General features: G+C 49.8%; 5 protein-coding genes across 5 annotated transcripts; 1 reads left to right on the top strand and 4 right to left on the bottom strand.

The window, feature by feature from the left end:
- Positions 1-2510: 2510 nt before the first annotated feature.
- COCMIDRAFT_3523 (uncharacterized protein) lies at positions 2511-4162 on the top strand (the record flags this gene model as incomplete). Its single annotated transcript, XM_007687717.1, has 3 exons — positions 2511-2520; positions 2569-3010; positions 3076-4162. The coding sequence occupies 3 exons, from the start codon at positions 2511-2513 to the stop codon at positions 4160-4162; spliced, it is 1539 nt and encodes a 512-aa protein (XP_007685907.1).
- Positions 4163-7734: 3572 nt separating this feature from the next.
- COCMIDRAFT_89908 (uncharacterized protein) lies at positions 7735-8166 on the bottom strand (the record flags this gene model as incomplete). The annotated part of the gene is made up of 1 exon (XM_007687769.1): positions 7735-8166. A coding segment is annotated over one exon (432 nt), but the record flags the coding sequence as incomplete, so codon positions are not given.
- Positions 8167-8461: 295 nt separating this feature from the next.
- Positions 8462-9991, bottom strand: COCMIDRAFT_34963 (uncharacterized protein; the record flags this gene model as incomplete). The annotated part of the gene is made up of 1 exon (XM_007687733.1): positions 8462-9991. One exon carries the CDS (start codon positions 9989-9991, stop codon positions 8462-8464), a length of 1530 nt encoding a protein of 509 aa, XP_007685923.1.
- Positions 9992-13405: 3414 nt separating this feature from the next.
- On the bottom strand, positions 13406-14151 carry COCMIDRAFT_89817 (uncharacterized protein; the record flags this gene model as incomplete). Its single annotated transcript, XM_007687768.1, has 2 exons — positions 13406-13586; positions 13643-14151. The coding sequence occupies 2 exons, from the start codon at positions 14149-14151 to the stop codon at positions 13406-13408; spliced, it is 690 nt and encodes a 229-aa protein (XP_007685958.1).
- A 4025-nt stretch (positions 14152-18176) lies between these two features.
- Positions 18177-18844, bottom strand: COCMIDRAFT_89864 (uncharacterized protein; the record flags this gene model as incomplete). Its single annotated transcript, XM_007687767.1, has 2 exons — positions 18177-18665; positions 18716-18844. 2 exons carry the CDS (start codon positions 18842-18844, stop codon positions 18177-18179), a joined length of 618 nt encoding a protein of 205 aa, XP_007685957.1.
- Between the last annotated feature and the right edge of the window lie 1767 nt (positions 18845-20611).

Genomic DNA, 20611 nt, shown 5'->3' with positions numbered 1-20611 from the left:
GCGCGAAGGACGATTTCCTGGATCAAGCACGCGCAATATTGGACGGGGAAGGTACACATTTGGTCTAGAACGGCTGCATGTTCTCTTGGGTACATGCCTTACGGTAATGGTGTGGATGCCTACAGATGCAGCCATGTTGTGCAGTCCGCGCTTACGTCGGTCCCATGGCTATACTGCGTCGAAGCCATGCAAGCCACTCATCCTTTTCGTTAAGTATCCCAGAGCTGAACTTTCGCAAGTTTGGCGCTAATGAAGGCTCGTAATCAGGAGCCTCTGAAACCCCTGTTCATGAAAACAGCAAGTAGGTCTAGCGACATTGGATATCGGGGCATGATGTACCACCACGGGCAGAGCAACTGCTCAAAAGGCCTGAGACAAAGGTTCAGAGCGACAAGAGCTACGTAATAACACACAGTAGACTCGGCATTGAACGTGCGAGCCGTCCAAACGATCGTTCACGGCGGGAATATCGGTTCCCGAAAACGTGGCTGGCGGCGCCTTTGCTGTTAAAGGACAAATTTCGCGAATACTACCGATCACAGAGTAAAAACAGCCGTAAAAGACGTAATGCGTTTGGTCTGCGCGTGACGACGACGGCCCGGATCTGGAAAAGACGGAAGCGCTATAACAGTGAACACATATGCCGAGTCTGCAGCCTCGCTTGCAATTCCCAAATTCTAAGCGCCTGCTGTATGAAGTGCGATTTACGACCCCACTTCTCGCACACCCTCTTTTTGTACGGCGCTATTTCTCACTACACCAATTCGTCTCAAGCGATTTCAGCTGCCCATATTGTGACATGCCCCGGCTTTCTTGTTGGGCAGGAATGCCGTGCCGAAGTTTCCAGCCCACAGTAAATACGGTCTGATAGCCGCTGATCAATCCTTTCAAAATCTCGCGACTCCATCTAGCCTGAGAGAAAAGACATATACGTTTCACAGCATTAGCGTACAGTGCAACATGTCTCGTGCGCGATCAGCGTGCCGTTACGCGCGGATCCAACCCACCGGCTCTTAACATATCGAAATATGTAACATGGGGGCGAGGTGAGATCGGGCTTACCAAACTACTAATACAAGATCACAGCCTGTTGGCGTTGATGCGAACTGCTGTAGTGAAGTCTAGCACGACCGTGGATACAGCGTGAGCTATACGACGATAGCGTAGAGTAAGACGTAGATTAGTAGTCGTTCAATCTACGTTCTATTTCCGAACGCGATATGGAATATTAGGACGAGTTCTATGACAAGGTGAATGGTTTAGAATAGTTGCGAGTACTAATACCAACGACTCTGGACGGGAAATTTAGGCCAGTGTTGCCCATGGGTACTCTTTCGATGAGAAGACGGAACAAACTAACATCTCTCAATGACGACAACAAGATTTTATCCGTGAACACAACCCACAGAGAGTCATAGAAGCCTATGTGAGCACTAATGTAATGACGTGCTAACGCAAAACGCCCCATCTTACACTTCAGTAGAGTATCTTTTGGACTGCAGCTAATCGATTGTGGCTGTGTCTAAGACTGCGAGCCCAACGCCATGCTGATGCTGGCCTTGCCCAAGAAATGAAAAACATTACGAAAGCCTAGGTGAAAATTGATGAGACCAACACATTTGGTTTGAAAGAATGCCTTGCCACTGGAGGGTGCAGTGACAGTGGTATGTAGGAGTGTACTTTTGTAGTCTAGCGCGCGATTCTCCGCGGTAAGTTTCTAGAATACTTGAACAATGCGCATTGTATTCCTAATACGACCATTGAAAGAGATCAATTAGGCTCACCGGATGGAATTTGCCGCTGCTGGTCGCCGTTGTTGACTTCGCGGCCTCAAAGCAGTAAGCTGCTGAACCAGTGTGGCTTAGATACAGGTTTGAAATCTTCAAGAGCTCTTGCTGTTTGGAGGATATTTCTGGATACAGAGGACCGCAGCGACACACTTTCTTCGAATGGAGTAATCAGAACGAGATAATCTCCTCTTTCGGGTTGCATCTTAGGCTGCGAAGTCTGCCTGTTTAAGACTATTGATGTAGAGAGAACTGATGGTCAGTAAGCTTTAGATATCATGATGGGGGCGCTTATGGCACGGGAGACCTATGATAGATTGACTCAGTATCGAGGCCCGCGATCTCAGTCGCAAGTAGGCCCGTGATACGCCGCACTCTTGCAGGCTACACCGAACGCACATCCTAATGGATATGAATTCGGGGGCGAGGAGAAGAATGCCATCTTAAATTGACGTGGCCATTTATAATCTGAAGTATGTTGGTTCAAAAGGCCATGCTTATCTGCGTTGAGACAACACGCAATCTCCATCTATCACACTTGTCATCCGTAGGGCTTTGTTTCATCCTGAACTGAACAGATCTTTACCGATAAACATGGGCCTGTTTCAGGAACTTGGTGGAAGGATGAAAGTTGTTAGCCACAAAGAGATGTTTTGGCGTGATGACCATGAGCGAGTAGCATACAACCAGAGAGTGAGTCAAATACGGAAACATGAATATCCCATGCTTAGAGGTGTGTCAAATCTCAACCCACTTCACGTCAGTTGCTGACATCCAATAGGCTTGACGTACCTTGATCATGGCGGCACCACTCTTGCGTCAAGATCATTAATGCAATCCTTCTGCAGTGAGATGCAGTCTACGCTTCTTGCAAATCCACACTCAGACGCCTCTAACCCTAGTAATACTGCCATAATGGTAGAGGAGACGAGACGTGAGGTTTTGATGATGTTCAACGCCGATCCAGCTCATTTCGATGTTGTATTCACAGCGAATGCAACCGCAGCTACTAAACTGGTCGGGGAAGGTTTCTCTGGATATAGAGAGAGCTTCGACTACTTCTATCATCGCAATAGTCATACGAGTTTAGTTGGTGTCCGCGAACTCGCTTTTCACAGCCACTGCTTTGCCTCCAATGAAGAGGTATCCAATTGGCTCGCCGGCACGCGTGATAGCCTCCGTAACGCGCAACGACCAGTGTTGTTTGCCTATCCAGCCCAATCGTAAGCAAATGATTCCGCATGAGAAAGCTTTCCTACAGTTTCACTGACTTCAATGCCATATGTAGAAACATGAATGGTGAACGGCTTCCGTTGGACTGGGCAGGAAAGCTACGCTCCTCAACCATTCACCAGAATGCATACACTCTCCTTGATGTTGCTGCCTTAGTATCAACTACCCCTTTGGATTTGAGTAATCATCTCCTTGCCCCTGATTTTGTTACACTTTCTTTCTATAAAATATTTGGTTTCCCAGACCTTGGAGCCTTGATCGTTCGTAAAGCTGCTGCCCACGTCTTCGACCACCGAAGGTACTTTGGAGGCGGAACGACGGAGATGACGACATGCTTTGGTGATGCTTGGGTCGCCTTAAAGGATTCGAGCTTGCATGCCCGGTTGGAGGACGGGACTATTGCATTCCGAAGCATACTTGCCTTAAAGTTTGCCATCACAACACACCAAGAGCTATTCGGTGGGCTTGAACAAGTATCCAAACACACGGGCTGGCTCGCTAATCGACTTTATGAGCGTCTCGTTAGCTCCAAGCACCCGAACAATATGCCAGTATACCGGATATATAAATCGGCTGATTCGAGCTATGACGATCCACAAACGCAAGGCGCAACCATAGCTTTCAACGCTTGTAGGAGCGATGGATCGTACGTCGGTCCGTGGCACGTCGGCTCCTTCCTTCGGAAACATGCGATCCATGTCCGTACGGGCACTTTGTGCAATCCCGCGGGAATATCGTGTGCATTAAAACTAGATTCCGAGTGGCTACGCATGGCCTTCGAGAGGGGCTATCGGTGCAATACAGAGCTCGACATCGTTGAAGGGATACCTGTTGGCGTAGTAAGGATTACATTTGGTGCTACGAACACCATCGAGGATACTGAGAAGCTCATCAGCACCCTTTCCCAACAGATTCTTGAGGGAGAAGATCATCTTCAGACTGTGGAAAGAAAATGTATAGGGAAGAAGGACTCCGTCATGGGATATAGGGAAAGCAAGCTCACAGTGGATGACTTTGAGGCCCAGCCAAAGGCTATTCATTCTGAAGATGCTAAGTCTACTAAAGGAGTTTCGCCTAGAGTTGGGAGTCCACTCTATGGCCTGAGGAGGCTATTGGGACGTTGTCGCGACGCAATGTTGTAAGGCGAATTAGATATGCGACCAACCATCCAACTCGGCTACCTAAAATGACGGTTAGATTCGAAGGGTTACAATGGTGTGCTACAGTACGGTAAAAGACATGAATGCGACCGAGGCTGCTAGTTGATCTAACTCATAATGATCATCTCCCACATATCTAAGTTGATTGGTGAATGGGTCAAGCCCATCACAAGGGCGTTCGATACAGGAACAACAGTGGTGCGAAATGGAATTCGCCTCGTATGGCCTACAGGCAAGGCTTTCAGTCTTATTTGACGCCTCTTATATGTCTTTTGAGGGCTGTGGGCCTTTTCTGAAGATAGGTTGAATGTTGAGATGAGAAATGTCTGAACAGCTGTAGTTTGACCCCTGCTCCCAGCTCCAAGCTGGCCACGCCACCTCAGAGCTTCCGAAGCCATTCACGGCTATCGCAGTGAGTACATTTGTATCGTAATGGTCAGCTGTGTATTTAATTTCGAATATTGATACGAGTCCCGTCCCGTAGCGTGTGTCCGTTTTTAGCAAATAGCGTAAGCATAAACACGAGCATGCTGAAAGTCGTCGTTGGATGTGAAGCTGGCTATCTTACGCATTATAAGCTCATAACGCATCAGAAGTGCGAAGCATATTATATTGTATTCATTATGGCCAAAGATGAGCTGTTCGCGGACCCATCTCCGGGACCAAGCTTTAATGACCCACCGACAACCCTGATACAAGCACAGATTTCATGCATGCAGCTACACGTGGACGTGTCAACATGAATATATTCTCCGCCACTGATGTCTTTTCCAAGTCTCATTGTGAGGCACAGCCTCATTTTTGCGGCTTTGCGCTCAGGGGTTAGCGATATGATCGACACCAGTCAAAAGCAACGCATGAACCCTCTCATTAAAGGCATAAGCATCATCTCTTAATGTGAGTGATAGGCTCCGATACTGGAAAGTGACGATTCAACAGTTTTGGTGCAGCTGACCAGATGTTCCAATCTGGGAAATCGTACAATCATCACACCGCTTTCTGCATCTGTGCCAAGATCTCTAGTACGTATAGTTAAGAAAACGAGCAATCGCAATGAAGCCCGGAAAAATTGATTAAATCTCCTTGTACTGTTCTGGTCGCCCCAGCTGCTTATATTTCTCGGGAATTTTATTCACATGCTTGCAATCATTAATGTTCTTAATGATGTACAAGCCACAACTGACGTGTTGAGCTGCACGGTAGCGTGGCCTGATTTAGTACTAAAAACCTGTACTCAGGGCCTGCATCAATTTACGATTCCGGTATTTATTATGAAACTTATCCATAGCGCTTTGCATAAAGAGCTGGCTGGTAGTTTTCGCGCACCTAAATCAGGCATGAACTTGCAACTTACTATGCCCAAATATGCCTTATCCGAGCCCTACCAATAGCTCACCAACCGATATGCTATGTGTTGGTTGCCGCTAGTGCGTCGAAAGATACTTGGGTATAGCGTGTCTCGATAAATAGTAGTACTTTTGTCCAGGGATCCTATCCAAGCCGCCCTGCGAGTGAAGCCATGTAACACTAAGGCGCCGAGGAATGTAATTTGCGGCTTCTCTTACGTGTTAAGATCGACATCATATGACGGAGATCTTCTGTATAGGCGAGTGAAGCGACGATATGCCTCACATTACCTGAGTGCAGACATGGAATCGCAAAAACGACTGGGCTCAGGTGTTGCACGTTGCTAAACCCGACTGGACGTGTTCCCGACTACGGCTAGCTACCTCCACCGTTCAGGCAGTGCGATTTGAAATTCCAAGGGAGATATGCACGTGGCTTATGGAATAAGCAATAGGGCGTTATTTGGGCTGTGATACTCTGATAGTAGTGACATCCCAGTCAGGCTGCCACAAGCGAATACATAATGCTTTGGATGTGATCATTGATATTTCTATGGTCAGCGGAACGGACTTGTTAGATATGGTTACACGTGGTTGTTCCGGGGCGTACTACGCTAGAGGTTTCATTGAGCATGCAGTGCCGCTCGTGTCGCATGCTCGGTTACAGAGGGCATAAAAAGCTTACGCAATTGATGCATGGCACGATCGATTTGGTTTTGTTGGATGTGCGCAAATATAATCTTGATGCATCGCATGTTTATGTGCTACCTACAAAGCATGTAAGAAACGACCAATGCAATCGCATTACATGCAAATCGAATCTCATGACCATGGCTCTGTGATTCAGTACAACCCTCATAAACACTTTGGTCGCTCGATATGTCAAAGCTGTAACCATTAATAGAGAAGAAAATCTCGGGGTCTTTGAAATCTCGTGATTTTCGCTCATTTCCGACCCTGGTCATCGATACAAAAAAGGAAACATGAACATGTACGTGTATCACTCTTATGCAAGTCTTTGCTGGCACGTTCGAAGAGTCGCACCACGATACCAAATGATATTAGGATATCGTTGAGGGTCCAAAAAGAACGGGGTGATGTTGTCACTGCGTCTTGAGCGATTTTCGTAACAGAAGAGAGCTGTTCGGGATTACCGAAATGAATATGTCGGCATCTAACGGTAAAACTTACACAGCCACTCTGTGGCAATATATACTGCTTTCACTTACCAGGAAACCACTCAGCAAAGAAAAGATTTAACTAAAATCTTTTGCATCATCCGAGCTGGCCTCGCTTGACTTGACGTTTTGGAGTATATCCCATTCTGGGCAGTGCAAGGATTGTGATGGCCACTATGACTTGTGAGTAACAGCACATACGAGCTAAAAGACCTCGATACGAATATTTATACGCGAATGCTCAGCTAACAGTGCCACCAATCCTCTCTCATCTCCTGTCTATCGCCACTTCTTCATCGTTCGCCACTCGCCTCCTATATCGTACATGTGGCAAATCACCCCATCTCCCTCAACCAGAGGAAGATATCTGCCCTGGATAAGAAGAGCAGGCTCGCCAATCAACCGCCTCACGAGTCCTCCCGGGACTGATTGGACTCAATCGAAATCGAACACTAGGCAATGGACCCATAGAATGGGAATGGATACCACAACCGGACCAATCGACCTCTAGGCAGCATTAGGCTTCCTGCAAACAATGCCTTCTCGACTCCACTCTAGGCATCTACACATATAAGTTGGGCGTTGTGTTGTTCGCGAACAACTTTTACCCCCTGTTTGTTCGCTTTTCCGGTCTGCCTCCCGACATTACTGCTACGGTGAATCAGACACCCAGCAGTATACTCGACGAAAAGGATGATGGGTACACCCGTCTCTCTTCGGCAAGAACGAGATCGATGCAGCTCGTATACGGATGCCGGGGCTTCCGCCATGCTTCTCGATTCGCTTGGAACATGGGATGAAACAGGCCTTACAAACATTATACGATAAGCCCTTCAATTACAAGTGAACGCAGCCTTCCCCCCTCTTTCGTCTTTGTAAGGGTGCGGCATCGGTCCGAAACATGCCTGGCATTTCTGGTCCCTGTTAGGCGAGTCTTCTACCGCGATAGGTTGCCTTGTTCTGTGATTAACGCAACCCTGACAATCATATGAAGATCACCGGCATCTTCCTGGCCCCACATCGGGAATTATCACGTTTGCTGATTGTCGTCGGGCTGAGTTGGCTTCGAACATTGTGTCCGTGCTATACTACTAGTAGTAATTAGCGCAAGACCTTGTTGGCATGAGCTCCACTCAGGTACGAACCTCACGATCTTTCCTACACTCTTCCTTCTATCGACCGAGCTTACTTCGGCATCCACCGCTGTTCTTATTGAGCACAACTGATGCAAATAGTTGATCAGTACTCGCGTGCTGTTGTAACGCATGCTCAGCCTTTCTCTGCAAGAGAGCTGTGCACGGTTGCCTGGCTTGCTAAGCTCTTTCTCAGCCACAACCGACTCGAGCTTGCAGCTACACGAAGAAGGTCGATAGCAAATGTCTACCGCAACGCCGACAAAGGAAAATACATAAGAAAGGCTTTCTTGCAAGGGAAAAAGAATACGAAGAACAACTAGGGCTGTGCTACATCGTCAGCATTGCACAAGACAACGGGAGAGGGCACACATTATGTGTACTTTACCTGAAACGTGTTTGATCATCTTGAACCGAACAAGGAGATGCGGAGCCACACTTCGGGAAGCACAAAATCAGCCTGCTGCCGACAAGGAAAAACATTGACCATCTGGCCGGCATGCAAAAAACAAGACTAAAAAAGAAGAAGGGGTTCATCCGGCTCTTGTTGCTGATAGAAGAGATGCATTACTGCTTAAGGCCGAATATCGAAGCAGAGATGCAATGGGACTAAACGAAGGTGCTCTACGCATCACCATCCAGGTCTCCTGGTGCCAGGTTCCATCTTCTAGGACGCGACACCTGTGTGTTTCTGCCTACGAGATGAGGATGATGTTTCCTGTGGTGCTTCAGCCGAGCATCTGATCGTCTAAAGACCTTGCCGCAGTTGCCATCCTGGCAAATGATGGGCCCCTTTCCTCCATGGCAGTCTTTTTTGTGTCTCGCTCTGTTGCCTTTTCCATATCTACCGGAAAACGTAGTTTCACATCCGTCCACACCACATTTCAGGACGCCCTGGCCAGAGCTGGGTACAGCACTAGACGAGGTAGCGTCAGTGATTTGGGATGATGCAGAAGACGGTCGCCTCACCCCAGGAATGGGTAAGTGACAACCAGGATCTGATCGAGGATATCTTCCAAGATGTCCATGCGCCCTTGCGAGTGTTGCAGCTCTCTCCATTAGGAGCCGGTGTCGATTTTGAGGGTCGGTTCTCGATCCAGAAGTGTAGGTGACGTCCAAGGGAGACTGGTAGGAATCGGAAGCATCCATTTGGCTTCCTGATGCTGAGGATGGGGGGAAGTAAGGAATTGCTGATGGTATATCGTCTATCTGATTCGGTAGTTGTATCACTGACGACAAACAGGTTTCGAAACCAGTGCGCGTAGAAGAGACGGAGCTCGGATTACCGTAAGCGAACACCGAATGGGTGGCATCCAAAGTTATCCGGTCCATCCCTTCTTGTATTCGCCTTATGGAACGGCTGGTCTGACTGTCATCCACTAGGCCGAATACAGTCCAAGGTTCTGCGTTTGTGGCGTCCAATTGAATGACTATTCCACCTTGGGCAGACGACCGGAGGCCTGGGGTAGACTCAGTCATGGAGACGCTGCCTCGTTCTTGATACTGTGTGGCACCGATTGATGCCTCTTGTTCCTGACCATCATACTGCCGGGACCGAATATCGCTGCTTGAACTTTTTGGCGTTCCGCAGGCATCTTCCTCAAAGACATGGGCCCCGAGGTATGACAAAGTGTCAAGATTGGCATCATACGCGTTATTTGCTGTCCCATGTACAGAGTTTGAAAAGTTCATTGAGGTTTGCTGGAAAACCTCTTGCCGGATGCGTGCATCATGGTAAGCATTTAGCACACTTTCATCTTGACAGTAAGTGCAGTTATGCACCTGCATCAGTGGTACGTGTCTACTTTCCATCGTTCTACAGATGTGGCTGGGTCCATTAATGGGGTATACAGCATTCTCTCGGAAAGATCTCGGGTCCTGGTTCATTGCTCTGCTTGGCGGTTGCTCAGTTGAGTATCCTTCGAATCCTACATGGTGCTGTGAATGAGTACTTGCTGGATAACCGTTTTGTCCCGAATGTTCTACCGGGGCACGATCACGCCGATCTTCAGAGTAGGGTGCTAAGTACTGATGTGTATGGTGTGCACCCGTACCTTCAGCGCCCTGGGCAGCCATATATGGCAGGCTTTGGTATGGATGTTGGCGCTTTGGCCAATTTACCTTATTGAAACCGCTACCCATCTCAGTCGTCATTTGCGCGATTGAGGTTTGAAAAATATGGGGCCTTATATTATGGCCTCAGATAGCCCCGAGTGGCTGCTACGGACGGAGAGAGAGACAAGGTGTGAGTGAGCTACCAAGCTAGGCTGGAATAGAGAATCAATCCGCGTTCTCGGCAACAATCCCGCTCAGAATATAGGAGCTTGGAAAAGAAGTTTCCACCTTTCGGAAAGACGCCAAAGACTCGATCGGTCCGCACTCCAGTATATGCAGGCTATAATATACGATTCGCTTAGATTATGCCAACAAGGACTGCCCCAAGTGCCTGGTAAGCGTATGCAGGCGAAAATGGGTGTGGATGCACATACCCTTTAGCCGAGCAGATGTTTGTCGGGGACTCACAGTGCCTGCCAACAGCCTGGGCTTGTCCCTTCTGCTCACAAGTCGAAAGCCCGTTAATCAGATATGGGATATCCAAAGGCGTCCACCTAGCGTTACGAGCTAAGCTATGCTGGCGAAGCAGAGATGAATGGCTCTAAAAGGAGGAGGTTGGTGATGGAAGAGGGTCGAGAATAGGCGACAGATATGTTGCGGCTGACGGTGCGGTACGAGAGCTTCACTTTTCGCTACAGAACAAGCTCGGGGAACGGCGGATGGTCGGTATTTCGACCTCGAACTAACAGAGAGTCAAATCCGTCAGCTACTTGAGAAGGTATCGAAGCGGTCTGGGCTGGCATCACAGGGGACGACCTTACCGACTTTGAGAGACGTCCTTCAGAAATCCCCCAGATGGCGCTCCAGCCTCGGACGTATCCAGCGCCACGTCAAGCGTTTTTACACGGTTGCCTTGCTGTAATGATGAGCCTTGCTCATCACTGTTAGGAGCAGATTGTCTCGCCAACGACAATGACAAAAAGACTAGAGGGTCGGTGTAGGCCGGTGACGCTGTCGTGGATGAGACGAGGCATACTGGCGAATCTCGAAGGTCCTTTTTCGCAGGATCCGATCAGCTGAGGGGAATCTGAATGGACCAGCCTCATAGCAGTAATTTCCAGTGTCGACACAAGGTGAATAAGGCGGCCACGGCGGCCACGTGTGCCAAAAGTGCAGACGCACGTATACCACGAGCTTTCATCAGTACCAGGGATAGAGCTGAAAGGAAATTAAGATGGCGCAAGCTCCATAATGTTCCAAACATAACGGCATCTCATTGCCGTTTAACGTTCGCAGTATCCGAGAAGCGGAGCAATGACAAACTGCATGCATGCATAGCTCACCCCCCTCGGCCTCACCTGGAGCAAGAAGCTCCCACTTCTGGCAGCTCACACGGACAATGGACATGCAGTGGAACCCTTCCAAGACGGCGAGGCAACTGGACGAGTGACACAAGAACTCACAGTTGGCGATGCCAGCACACGCCGCTCTTCACCACACCCGGTCTACAGCCACGGCTGATACCACTATACGTCTGGTCTCAGTACGGCGCGGACGCCTCGAGGGGGACACGCCCCGCGTCATGGCAAAGCGCTGATTTAGCGCTCGCAAAAGACGGGCGAGGCGCCACGCACACGCATGTTACTGCGGCTAGCCGCGCCGCAGAGAAGCTAGCGACGGCTCTCCCGTGCCCATAGTCTTGCCGCAGCGTCTGATGCGCATACCTCTTACTCGAGTGGTATGCAGTTCTTGCGAAATGGAAAAATGGCATGCACCAAATTTTACGCGTGATTCCTTCCAGGTGGTCCTCGTACGTGCACCTACACCAAAATACTCAAGTACTATACGGAACCCCATGGTAAGGATCGAACACAGCTGCCCCCACCACGAACTCGGCATGCGTAATGTCTGTACGGCACCATGCACCCGATCAATCAATAAAATCAGGTTCCCTGGCAATTAACACAACGGCGGCGAGATATTTCGACATGATGCGCTTCCTACTAGCAAATTCCGAACACACATATGTCCAACCCAGAGCAAAAAATGAGCGCGGCCGCCCCAAACCTTAGATGACAGGGATTCCAGCCAGCCCTCTAAGCCAAAGGCCCGGGCGCCCACAAATGCACTCGCAAAGTCATGAGTCCGAAGCCCAGATACCCAACACCAGAGTGGCAAATGTGACACGACAACAAACACGCTGCCAGAGGATTGATGCAAGGCTACCTGACTTATATTCTCGTATTATACAGGACCCTATCTGACCACGCGCACACATTGTTCCATTCTGTGGTAGCTTCATCCGCAAAGTATGTCAACCTCTACAAGTCTGATTGACATGGATGAACATGCCCCCAGAAATATCAAAAAGGGCCAAGGTTTTTGTTCTTGAAATGGTCCGGCACCAAAGTGGATTCTTCCGGGCAGCTTTTAGCTTGGGAGCAGAGCTGCATACATTACAGCGTTTACTCTCTATTTGCCGGCAGTAGCCCATCGTTCTGGTCAGTAATTCGCCACCACAAAATCCTCGTGCCAGCCTTGCTGTACTCTACTGCTCACCGCTAGCCAACTCTTCAGTGACCAGCTACTCGGGATACCAACATACAACGACATGGTACCACCTTTGCATCACATATGCATTATCCGTATAATGCCCAGTACCGCAAAAAAGACTTGCATTCTGACCCACCTCAATGGAGTTGGTCCGACCTAAGTGCATGAGCAGGGTCGCCCAGCTCCACCTGGTGTTGTCCTGACGCAATGCCTAAGAATGGGATAGAAGATCGGAGATACCGAGATCACTGGGCCCGGGCTGATCAGCATACTCAACCGCCTTACCTGACGTCGTCTGAAAAAAAGGCTTCAACGCAGCGATCGACGCGTATCCACCAGAAGATGCCCAAGTATACACACTAGTGGGCTTCTGGGCTAACCGGTTCTACGAAGGACTAGAAGATCAGCTATGAGCTGCAATAGATTCGGTGGAGGCGGCGGTCACGCGTACTACACGTGGCGAGTGGCATGCACAGTGCATTGAGGCGGCATCACACACGTGTAAACCTGCTTCCATGCATTCTGTAGGCTGAAAAGCTTACGGAAGTATGCTGCGACGCGCCTCGGTGCCTTTCGGTCATAGTCCCGTTTGCGGGGCTGCCCACATAAATCATGCTGATGACACCAAAATCCGGTGGAACCGATATGTTGAAGTTAAACAACTGCAATTGGGACCATTAAGAGTCAGACAGCGACTAGAGATGTAGTTGCATACTACTTTTCACAAGTTGGTGGAGGCATCATATCGAGCCGAATATGAAAAGAGCATTATTGGCATTATAAAAGATAACCTCGCATATTACATATGTGTTCCTCAAGAACACCGCAGCCAGGGGAGCCAACGCTAGCGTTGTAGAATAGAAAGAGACGGCAACAAGTACCCTAACAAGAGAATTGCCAGCTTCTCATCTGGGATACGACGAATGGGCATTGTAGCCAGTCAAAGGATTGTGCTCTACACTAGCTTGCTGCCCTCTTCTTTGGCTTCACGTCAAGCATACTGTGCTGCTCCCACTCATGCTTCCGGGTAGCGTCTGCTCGTTTGAATTGCTTCTTACAGACACGGCATGTCAGTCCGAGAACCGAAGCCACCACACTGTGGAAGGCACGAATATGTCGTTTCAGGTTTCCGCTACGGTATCTACATACTTGGTTAGCGCCAACATAGACATGAGGAAGTCTGGTAGCTTCACGTACTTGCCATGGAAGAGTGTGCTACATTGGCTGCAGGAAAGACTTTCGTCATATTCTTCTGCGTCTAAACCAGAACCCTCATGAACTTCATAGTGTTGACGATCATCAAGTTTTGCAAAGGTGTACGATGCATCCACTTCCCTGGTCGAATAGCCGACAGCATTGGCACTGTTCGTCTCCTGTCCATATCCATTGTGGTGCTGCCACCCGCGGGACTCGTCAAAGTCGTAAACACCAAGTGGGATGCCTGTCATACCATGCAATGGCACGCAAGCGTTATCTACAGGGCTATGTGCTGCGAGTAACGCATTGTTGTGAGCATTGTACGGTTCGGCTGCATTGGGGTATGACGTCGGGTATGACGAGTCGTAGTGTGGATGGCTATCACGTCGAGACTGTTGATACTCAGCCGGAGGAATACGAGCAGAGAAGAGAGAAAGTTCTACATGATTGATGTTTGTGTGCGAGGCATGTCCATGATGGAAAGCATAGTTCAGGCCCGGCATTGGCATGTTGAACTCATCTTGATGATCATGGGGAGGCGAGTAGATATGAGGATATACCATAGCCCCTCCGTGGAGCTCCGCGCCAGGCCCAAGCTGTGGACCGGGATCGTTATCGGTATCAGGAGTTCTGGGAGGTGAGACAGGTAACGGCTCGTGCAACTGCTGATAAACTGTCGAACCCGACACTGAACTAGGATACTGCACAGTACCTGAACCCCAGAGTGGCCTCGATATCTCCGTGCGACTCATCCCTTGTAGTGCAGTACACTCTGCAGCCCTGTAGTGCTCATGGTAGGTATGCCCTACTGGCACTTGGCCAGTATGGCGAGCCAAGTTAGGGGTTTGATCGGTGGGACTCTCTAGTTCCAAAGGCCTGGATACCGCAGGAAGTTCCGCAATAGCACGATCGCTTGGAAGCTCCTGAACGTTGGACGAATGACAGTCTTGGATGTACGGCATGTAGGCTGGCGGGGGGTCGTCGTTGACAACTGAACGGCTTGGAGGATACATTCGACGAATCTTTATCAAGAACCGGCAAAACCTCAAGAGACGGCTTCGGTTTCGTGCGTTCTGGTTCCTGTTGGGGATAGGGAAGTCGTCCTCGAGAGGATCTTTTGGATAGAACAGGGACGTAGAATTTGTCGAAGGAGTGCACTCGTTACCACTTGAAGGCAACGCCGAGTCAGAAGCGAATGGATGGACAGCAGTCCCTATTGTCTGTTCACCAACTTTGTGGTGCGGGGAAGAGATGCTGCACAGCGGTGAGTAAAGTGAATTTGGGAGGCAATCTCTAATGAAATAAGATAGGCCACGCACGTAATCTTCAGGCGATTTCTGGTTTCGAAATGAATGAGCATCTTCAGAAACGCGGGGAGTGGCTCCAAATATGTCGCCGAATGCATTTGCAGCGGTGCAGCACCTTATTTCAACCAACTTTGTTCGACGAAAGGCGCGATCATCAGCACACTGCAACATGTATGTTCCCTGAGGGACAGTCGTACGATATGTCTCCGTGGAGCACATATGCGAAGACGGAATATGCTGCTAGCGACGCGACATAGTCCCTGTCATGGAGCGCCGATACGCCATCGTCGTGGCGGGGAAACAAAAAACAGGCAAAAAGGCGAAAGGGCGCTGGAGGACTTGACACCATCCCGTGACAGTACGCGTACGCGTACGATAACTTCATCTTGACATGCAAATTGCCTGCCACTCCAGAAGCTTGTCCGAATAGGGCCGAAGAGCTGAAGTATGATGAGCAGCCTGTTCGTTGTGATGGTTGCCCTAGGCTACTATCTTGGCGTTGCTACCGAAGGACACCGGCGGGCCTCGGGATCAGAAGGCGAGATTGAGAAAGTAAGGAATATAACCGGAGCTCTTACACATGTGCCGGGGTCAACTCCACTTGTGCGAAGGACTTCGATCAATATCTGCAGTACCAAGATGGACTAGATGTGTTTTGTTCGCGAGTCGCCGAAAGAAGATGTTGCTCGTTATGGGAGGCCTCCAGGACAATTCTCCAAAGTGAAGCGATCTGCTTTGCATCGGCGGCGGCGGCGGCGGCAGTAGCAGCAGCAACGGGTTCTCAGATGGTCCGTCGGATGAAATGATACAGTAGTATTTGTGGAGGTTTGGGAGGAACACCCACATTGCAAAGCAATCTGTCGTGGAGGGCGTAGGTTGGCGTGGTCCCGTCTTGAAGCCTAACCTCCACTATCAATGCAGCTCACCAAGCGCGGTCGACAATTAAGTTCGGAAAAGATTTTGAGAATGCGAAATCTTGTCAAAAGTAATCGGAGGCCTCAGATCAATTATTATATCTAACAAGAAAAGTGCACTGCCTGCACTGCCTGCACTGCCGGAAGAAATGTAAGTCATAACTACACAGCCTTGAAAACGGCCCCCTAAAATAACCCGAAGATGCAAAGAGTTGGCACAGCTCAAAGATGGGTAGGCTCAAACGCCGATTTCGCTTGAGTCTGCCTTATGATGGGGCCAAATCAGCGCACGGCTGTCCATTCATGGTGGGGTGGGGCTGAAGATCCATTTCAGTCTACTCTGACAGTTCCAGGTGCTAAGAGTACCAGATGTCGCAACAACTGGGTAAAACTAGGACAGAGCGTTCTTAGGGACATGAAGTGAAAAGACACCCCGGTGGCAGCTACACGACAACTTCCAGGATGACTACAATATTGTGTGCATCTCTTTAGGAAGGTAGGAAACCTTACAGCAGACAACCGACGGACGATGTTGAGGTACCGTCAAGCATGGCGGCTGCATGGGCCTAGAATGAATCCGAGACAACCATCGCTCTAGGCTACCTTTCATTTGCCCTGTGTCCTCCAGGGCAAGATTCCTCATGTTTCTTGCAGGACGTCGGGATGTTAGGGTGATTTACAGTCCCCCACATCCAACCGCCAGCGCCCTAGCGTCATCGGCAATGACATGCATGCCCTTCTAGGCGACCTCTTCATATCGGTCATGCCCGAACCCTGTCTCCCAGTGCGCCGCCAAGTTAGCAACTTTTTTTCCATACGGAATTGGAGTACACGCTCGAAATATATGTTGCTCTGGAGAAGACGTGCAACAGCAGGGGAGCATGTAGTTCAAACTGAGTTTAGTGGAAATACAGGCTAACCCTGTCCCGCTTGCACACGGACCGAGACGGCCCATCATTCGGCACTAATCCGGACCGATGGCCAACATTGCGTCATCGCCCCATCAGCCAGCCGAGGCCATCAAGATCAACTTACCAGATTCCCATACCTCACTCTGACGATAGGCTCATAGTTCATCGATGGCGGCTCAAGAGTACTCGGCCATAATTTTGCGATACGCTGACTGGATGCGAGTGCGAGGCTTCAGCTTACCTTGGGCGTGCTCATATCACCGACGGGACCTCGGCAAGGGCCAACGCAAACATTCAGAACAGACTCAACGTCTAGCAGGACGTACATCATGTGCGCTTGGTGAGCCTTCACAGGCCTAGCATTAATTAGTGGCAAGGCAGATTCACCGCTGATGGTCCACTTTGTTAATAAAGGGCACGGCTTCGTCTTTGGCTTATCTTAGCCCTAGTTGGTCCTCCTCCTACGTTGATCGGTGAGGATGTCGGGATTCAGCCTCTTATCCAGAAAAACGTTGTCCATTCACGCTCAGGACATGGGATCGGATGTATACAATCTGCTTGGGCCCACTACCATCTAGCACAGGCAGTAGAATGATTTCTGCCCTCTCCATCTATGAACGCGCGGCTGATGCGACATTCCGAGGCCGATTAGATGGACTTGAGGGACAAGGCTTGCTTTAGCTGTTGATTCCCTCAGGGGCATCGACTGGCTATGGATGTGCCAGCAAATCAACCGATCAATCTCTCAACAGCCGGAGGCTCTTAAAATGGGCAGCATGTTTCAGGCGAACGTCCTGTGATTCCGGTGATCAAGTCCTCCTCGCCGAATATGATACTTCCGGCTCCGGTGAGCCAAAGAAATTCCGGTGAGTGTTGTGGCATATCAGGGGCGCGCATGTGTGGCGCGTTGGCAAGTCACGACGCTTCCCGCTCACGTCACACAAATCGCGGCCGCCGAGAGCGCCCCTCACCCGAGCTTTCACAGCAAAGAGCATGAGGCAAGTTGACTCCAGCACCAAAGTTCGCTCTGGCACAAATTCACATGGAAAAAAGGAGTCCATTTGAGCATCAAATTAATCCGTGAAAGTATAGTACAAAAGATGACACTCCATAAAAGTATGCTACCAGAGTAGAGACGACAATCCAAGCGCTAATGCGGCGGCGAAAAAGAAAGTATCAGCCCCACCGTGCAAGGCTGAAGGCGAGTAGATGAGACCCCGGTTCATTGTTGGGGTTAAACGAAGAAGGCACCTGGACCGGCTGACTATGCGAACCCAAAGAAAAGGAACTTGTACGAAAAAATATGCCGAGCACTGAGATCATACCCTGCCTTTCCGGTCACCGCCATAGGAGATATAAGTCGAGTGCTTTTGCTAGACGATCGAAACTGCAATTCTGCAGCTTAGTAGGACACATTACTTCCTACGTTATACCAATCTCCGCTATGGTTGTCGTCGAGTTCTTCGCCCTGGTCGCATGGCCTGTACTCTTCGTACAATTCGGAGTCCTCGTACACTTGTCCATTAACTCGGACATGACCGATAGCGTTGTAAGGCCCGGTGTGGTCATATCCCGACGATAGGTGGAAGGCTTGCTGCGCTTGGGGCGGGTACATTGCATACTGGACTTGGTGTGCTTGGCCCGCTCGAGGTGCACTAAACCCGCTGCTGCCGAAGGAGCGACGCACCGCATCAGGTCCAGAGCGAGACGCGTCGACTACCTCATGCGAGGGTAAAATTCCCACGCTTAAAGCGGGATTGTTCACTGCATTCGCCAGATGCGTAAAGTCGTTAAGCATCGGGCGAGCCACTGGCGCGTAATGTGGATCATACTGGGGATCGTAGTGGTGATCTTTTGAAGAAGAGGCAGATTGTGCGCTTCCTGCGCTAGACTGCGTTTTGTTAGCCATCACTACCTTTGCGAGCAGAGCAATCTCCTCACCTTGTTATCCACACGCTTTGAGCTTTTGCCGTCGCCTTGGCCATCACTTCTACGGTCATCTTTGCGGCCTCCTCCGCGGTGGGCGGAGCCATGTGAGTGGCTTCCAGATTGGCTCTGGTTGTGGGCCATGTTGATTTTGGGTGTGTAGGTTGGGTATAGGTAAGGATGAAACGTGAAACAAGCGACTTGTCAGATATACCACGCGTTGACGAGAGGTGCTAAAGCAGCGAACGTGACCCAACCACTAAAACAGCGAATGAGAGTGAAGAATGTGGCTGATCGAATGAAAGTTTCAGCACTACGAAGGCAGGTCTGCAGAAAGTACTATTTACTGACTCTTGGAACAAGTAGTGCAGTTGCACCAATGTGTCGTGGAGGCGTTTGGAGTTGAATAGAAGACAAGATAATGAGGGGGCAGGTAAGAGTCTCCTTAATATTGGGTGTGTTCAAGATAGCTTCGCCACCGTACGTACGAAGCAAAATGTACAACGCATCATTCCCTATTAACATATTCCTGGTAATGGTCCCTCGAAATGCACACACACGCACAACCACGCGTACTCAGGTCCCTTAGAGAGCTTTTTGGATCGTCTGAATCATTAGTGACATTGCATATAATCTAGGACATATGCTTTCTGGGGTACGTGGAGCAGCTGCGGTGCAGGTGCCCCCTGCTAGATGCCGGATAATCCGGTAGGGCCGTTGAGTAGGCGTGCTTTTTTCAGCAGTTGAAACGACTTTCCCATACATCGGCCAGGCAAGGGACTAACGGAATAAGGTCAATTATACGTAGGAAGGGCAAGACTACACGACTCGAGATGGAGCCGAGATGGCGATTGACCGCTCTGATTGGACACACAAGTTTGCCCAGTACATGCGAGCAAGCATGACACTGACCCCCCTCCCAACGTAGCTAATAGCCATCGTCAAAACTGCTCGTAATCGACCGGGCACATGCGGCAAAATGTAGAAACTTTGTTTTGGAACGGTGCCCTTGCCTAGAATTCATGAGGCTGATACAGACGGAGGATGGTATATCCAGGCGATTGTATACCATCATTGTCCCAATGCGGAAAGGATTTGCCCGCGCGTGATACGATTCCGCTACCATCAGGTGCACATCTACGTTTCATGTCAATTATAGTAAATGCGCTGTCACCATTGTCCCTTTGTACAAAGGACGGGATCTACAATCTACGACGAGGATTGGCAGGAAGCGATTGAGCCAGCGCACCACTCAGCTCGTTTTCCGGCTCCAAGGACGGAAAAGGGCCGGTTGATAGTATAGAGAGTAATAAAGCTTGCCCTTTCTGCGTGAGGGACCCGTGACGCAGCCACCCGAACAGCTATATGGTCATACGGTGATGCGTCGGTATTTTGACTCATAGTCGCAAGACAGCAAAACAGGGCACCGAGGCCTTTTTTTCTCTTGATTCGTAAAAAGCAAAAGCGGGCCTGGCGGTCGCGTGTTAAGACGCCGGTGACACCGCCGACACCGTCGGGGTCTACGGTAATGAAGGCTAGAAATACGGGACTGGCACTTGGTACCGATCTTCCGCCCGTAACTTGCATGTCTTAGGTCGATCCGCTAGCATGTTCCGTGCAAGGCAACCCTGCTCCTGGCCCTTTTTACAAGGGCCCGACAAGCAGAAAGTTAGTATAGGCGTTATACTTATCACTGTTCAGCTGAACATGGATATTGGTAGGTACGTTTGTGTATACAAAGCTTGACGCAGCATCAGCCGCACCACCACCACCCCGGCCCGTACTTGCTCAGACAGGAATAAAAAAAGGGGTGGGCGGGAAAAACAGGGAAAAGAAAGGAAAAAAGACAGCAGTCAGCCAGGGCACGCAACAGGGGGGGTAAAGGTGGACCAGCGTAGTTCGGCTGCAAGG

Source organism: Bipolaris oryzae (genome assembly GCF_000523455.1).
Source record: "Bipolaris oryzae ATCC 44560 unplaced genomic scaffold scaffold_33, whole genome shotgun sequence".
NCBI lineage: Eukaryota > Fungi > Ascomycota > Dothideomycetes > Pleosporales > Pleosporaceae > Bipolaris > Bipolaris oryzae.
This window is presented reverse-complemented; position numbering and strand designations above follow the sequence as displayed.